At 33.4% G+C, this 5,284-nt stretch overlaps 1 protein-coding gene across 1 annotated transcript; it reads right to left on the minus strand.

Annotated features, from left to right (window-relative positions):
* Positions 1-962: 962 nt before the first annotated feature.
* On the minus strand, positions 963-1,709 carry LOC107890151 (uncharacterized). The gene has a single exon (XM_016814653.1). It carries the CDS (start codon positions 1,707-1,709, stop codon positions 963-965), a length of 747 nt encoding a protein of 248 aa, XP_016670142.1.
* Between the last annotated feature and the right edge of the window lie 3,575 nt (positions 1,710-5,284).

A 5,284-nucleotide genomic window follows, 5' to 3' on the forward strand; every position in this document is an offset into this window, starting at 1 on the left:
ACTAAGAAAGTAAAAAGAAAAAAAAACAACACTTGGGTGATTGATTAGACTTCCAATCATTCCTAGAACTTTGAGTTTAATCTCATCAAATCAAGCTTCTTAGTATTACCTAATGACTGCTCAATTGATGTTTGTGTTAAAATGTCTTTTTTAAGACGAGAGTTAATTCAATTTTAAAACCATTTGTACCAAAGGAAATTACTAAATATGTTGATTGGGATAAAAGTTTAGCTTAGGAAGAGAGGATTTTCATTGAGCTTACCACAAAATTAATTCATTTTTTTTAAATATTATACAAAATTAAGGGCTTTTTTATGGGCAGCGCGTGTACTTATAATTGTGTTGTTTAGTATTTTTTTTGTGTCTCATTAAAAGAAATATTCGGGTATTTATATATACAATCACTGTTTATGATTTAATTCCACGGTTTATAGACTTGACCCTACTATTCATAGGACTAACATTTTGAGTAGACCTCAGGCATGTTGGACACGATTGCCTGGTGAACCTCGTAGCCCACCACATGCAAACTCATTGGGTATTTGCGAACTGAGATTGCGAACCCCCCTCGACTCGTGCGAGCTAATACTACGAGTTCCCCTGGTTGTTCTCTTGCTATATGTCTTGCACTTAACTGGGAGGGATGATCCAAGTTGTGAATAGGCAACCTAGATCTTATCTGGGTTCGAGTTGGTGGTTAACAAAGTGTAAAAATAAAGGTTGCACTGCACTAGAAGAAATTAAATTAACTAGAATTAATTATTTTAGCTATCATTCCTCAAACCAAATTCCTCATTAAAGGAAAAGCATAGCCTAAGCACTGTACAACCAAATTACTCCATTCTCGTTTTAGTTCTGTACAACCATACCATAAGCGGTCCTTTTTTGCTCTTTCTTTTCAGAGGTAAAAGAAGAAACAGTAATACAATCTTCTTAATATCTTTTTTTTTTCAGGTTAAAATTTACTGCAAAGGGAAGTTATTTTTCAGGTTTGGGTTTGAACAGGGAAAAACAATAGACAGAGATTCTTCTCGGCGAAACCTCAACTGCTTCGCGATGAAATCTTCGATCGTTCGTTGAAACTCTTCGTTGCTCAACTCGTCTTCTGGAACTAATTCCCCGTCCATATTTTCAACTTTCCGGCACTTTTCTGTCTCGGATCGTCGTAGTTCCTTCGTCACTTCCTCCCAACTCTTTCTTATCGCCAACTTCTCCGACTTACTCCTTCTATACACTCTTGGATAATCCATCTCAAACTCAGAGTCCGGTTCCGGCTCCGGCTCCGTTTCTTCGCTGCTTAAGGTATCTATGCTCGCTTCAGAGATGATCTCTTTGTCTTGATACAGAACCTCTTTTTGGCACTCGGATTTGGAGCGATTCTCAGCATTGTTGATGATTTCATCGTAGATTTTGGAATCAACATTGTTAACAGCGGAAAAAATGCCGGACTTGGCAATGAGGGTAACGATGATGACGTTAGAGACGAGGAAAACAAAGAGGGGACTGGCGACGACTCCGCCGAGCTTCAAAAGGAACTCTCCGGAGATTTTGACGGCGAAAGGCACGCGGTCGAATGTCCACGCGAAAAACAGCAAAGCCGCAAGCAGTTCCAAGAAACGGAAGGCCTTGGCTAAGCTTCGAAGCCGATTGAACCTCCTCATCGCCTTTGCTTTCTCTGCTTTCACGTTATCGAAACCAAAGGAATCCATTAAGAACAAAGTTTTCGCTGAAATATGGAAAGAAAATTGAAAAGTTTAAAGTTGCGTGTGGTATCTATCTCTGGAAACTGATGTCTGAATTTTCCGGGAAAACAAAGGGAGAGTTGAACAGTAAGAGAAGGGTGGTTTTTGTTGTTGCTATTGGGAGAACTGAACCGTCATAGGGAAATGCTTATATAGACTGATAGGCATAGAATTTAGGAATTTATTTATTTAAAAAATCTTAAGCATAACCAAAAGCATTAAGGCAAGCTTGATTTAGTAAATAATGGAAATATCCCATAGGCTCATAAAAGTACATGACACGTGGATATTATTTTTATTTTTCTTCTAATTTTTTTAACTACAACTCAAATTATCCAGATGTCAAAGTAATCATTTAACTATAACTCCGGAGTATTAAGCCTTTAAACAATTCTTTCCTTTTCCGAAAAGTCTTTAGCTAAAACTGGTGAGTTAAAAATGATCATCCATTTCTTGCTGTTTAGAGCAGTGCAGCAATTGATTTTGGGCTTGTGAATTACATAGACGTGATTGATTGTCAGACACATTAATATGTATCAAGATTTACGATACCACCTTCTGTCATTGATTTGCCCTCTCCTCTCCTCTCCTCTCCTCTCCTCTCCGTTTCAGATTTTTGGTTGAATGGAATACTGACGATGAAAAAATCCTGACATTCAACCCTGCTTGGTGTGTCAATACCTACTGTACATGCAAAACTATGCCTTTCCTCTCACCAAACTTGTATCAAAGGAAACCCACAGACCTTTCATTTCAACTCATCTTTGGGATAATCATAATTGCAAGCTTAAACTCTGTTTTTAGGAGTTATTATCGTCAAATCTTGTGCACCAGGCTACCTTAATATATTCATTACCCCCTCAACATTCTCAACTTCACTCCTACATTTATTTATTTTTAATTAAATTGGTCTCCCATTTTCCCAAACCAAATTTGACCAGTCAATGCCAATCAATGACCAGTGAATGTCTACTCATTTTTTGAATGTATATAATTGTTTCCATTTGTTTTCAATTTAGTGTAATTCTTTTGAAAATAAGCTATTATTTTGAATTTTCTTAAATTTGTATACTCTCTAGTTTTTTTTTTCAATTTTCTAAAATTTTAACTTTTTTTTTTATTTCTTAACATATTTCTCTAATATTTTTTGAATTGTTTGTTTTTTCAATTTTTTTAATTTTTGAAATCTAAACTAGGTTTTTTAGTTTAATTTTTAATTTCTTTTACTCTTTTTTGAATTTTAAGGATTTTTTTTTTGAAAATTTTAGAATAACCTTTTTTTTCACGTGTGACGTCCATGGTCGGCCACATCATCCTATAGTTAAAAAAACAATGTTAACAATAAAAACTAATTTGTGTACGGGTCTTAACCTGAGGGACCAATTTGATTCAAAAAAATTTAAAAGTCAATTTTTAAAAAAATACAAAATTTAAGGGCTAATCTATATATTAATCCTATTAGGATTATATAAAAGAAGATGGTCGTATAAGTTTGGCTGAGTTTCAAATGTTTGGAGGTATTTTAGAGTTTCAAATTATCGGTGCTTTAGACAAGTGTCTGATAAATAGTTAAGTTATGGTGGATCTCTTGTACATGTACTCAAATATAATTAAAGGACTTGTCTTGCCATATAGCGTCATGCTAGCTTCAATGTGATTTGGAGTGTCATCCATGTATTGAGCATGCAGGAGATAAATATTGCAAAAAGACGTAGCCTAGGTACGATGATCATGTAGTGTTGGGCGAGGCGATCCCTTTAGACAATGTATTTCCTTGATTATAAGTAGGGCAAGTTCCTTGTTATCATTTTCCCTAGTTAAAATGGTTGATTTGGGTGAGGTGAACAAATATAATAATTGCCCCCTAATCGAGAAAGAGGTTAGAAAATGACATTCGTCGAGATGAAAATTTATTGTGTGATTTTTAGTAAGTGTAAATTTGATAAGTGGCCTTCACTTAGAGTTAATTTTTTTATTTGGCGGAGAGGTAGGGCGCTTTGTATGATTTATCTTATACTTCAATTTTTTTATTCAGTGCGAGTAATTGAAGAACACATGCATGTCACTTCAGGGTTGGACAATTAAATCAATACACAAAATGAACACATCTATTATTTAAATTAAATTATCACTATTTTTTGACAGAATATCAATGCTAAAAAAGTTATATGTATATATAAAAAGTTTAACTCATAGTTCCTATTTATAGAGAACTGGTACAAAAGTAGAACTAGGGGATGGCGGCATGCCCTAGTATACACTAGGGTTTGTTGCCCCTTGTATTATCCAAGCCTATATATACCTTTCGTGTATTGAATCAAATTATATGTGTTATCGAAACTTTTGTCTAACACTTATAATTTATCTAACCTAATAACTATTTTTTATTACCCAAAATATTATTTAATTAATTATTTTAATTTATTAACTTAACTAAATTAACTTATTAATTAAATTATTTTCTCAACCCGGTTCTAAGTTCATTAAAGTGATGGCAATTTTACCATATTAGAATCCAAGAGGAAACTGATTTAATTGTCTTGTTCAACAAATGCATTGCGACTAATTAATTTAATTTTCATTTTGAATTTCAACTATTTAATTACAATCAAATAATAATCCGAACAAATTAAATTAATTTATAAATCATCTTTTGTACTTGGTGAGAAAATATATTCACTATGGATAGTGACACATGAGATATATTTCCCTTAACGTTTTCATTCATTTCACAATTATATCTTCTGGAAATCATCCACTCCGATACTCAATACAAGGTATTTCATTAATTGGACTTGATAGACGGCATAATAATCATTTAATTGATTTGCTCAATTTGGATTAGACTATAGACCATTTAGATTATCTACTAATATAAGTTATTTTCTCACATTATGATCCAACCACATAATGCAACTTAATATTAGTTAAACCTTAATTAAACAGTGAATTGATATTTGTTTTTCATTTTACTTTACATGCAAAAACCTTTGAGGACATTTATACAAAAGATATTAATATCAATAATGGAATTTTATTAAATTAATTTGTTCGAAAAATTACAAATATATTTATCGATATCACTATATTAAAGGCACTAGACCCCGAGAATTATGTAATCATGAAAGTGCATAAAGAAATCTATGGCCATCGTATGGGAGGATGAGCTCTTTCGTGAAATGTTCAAAGATATGATCCCTTTCAAAAGTTCGCCCATGTTTTCAATGCACTCGTAGAGCCTCTACGGTCGATCACAAGCCATTGGCCATTTGCCACTTAGGGATTGGACATTCTGAGTTTTTTTTTCTTTTTTTTAATAGCTTTAACATAGAAGAACTTTGTGATAGTAACAATTGAGCTTTTTTCTTCAGATATTAACATAGGATAATGCCAATGATATTGTTGGTAAAATATCTTTTAACTTTGGAACGAGATAGCTAGAGGGCCAAAAAGAAAAATCATGGAGGCATTCAATTGAAGCAACTCAAAGCCCCTCCTCCCTCCCAATTTACTTTTCTAGGTCTAGGCCATCCAATCCTAGA

This window comes from Gossypium hirsutum, chromosome D12 (assembly GCF_007990345.1).
Source record: "Gossypium hirsutum isolate 1008001.06 chromosome D12, Gossypium_hirsutum_v2.1, whole genome shotgun sequence".
Taxonomy (NCBI): domain Eukaryota; kingdom Viridiplantae; phylum Streptophyta; class Magnoliopsida; order Malvales; family Malvaceae; genus Gossypium; species Gossypium hirsutum.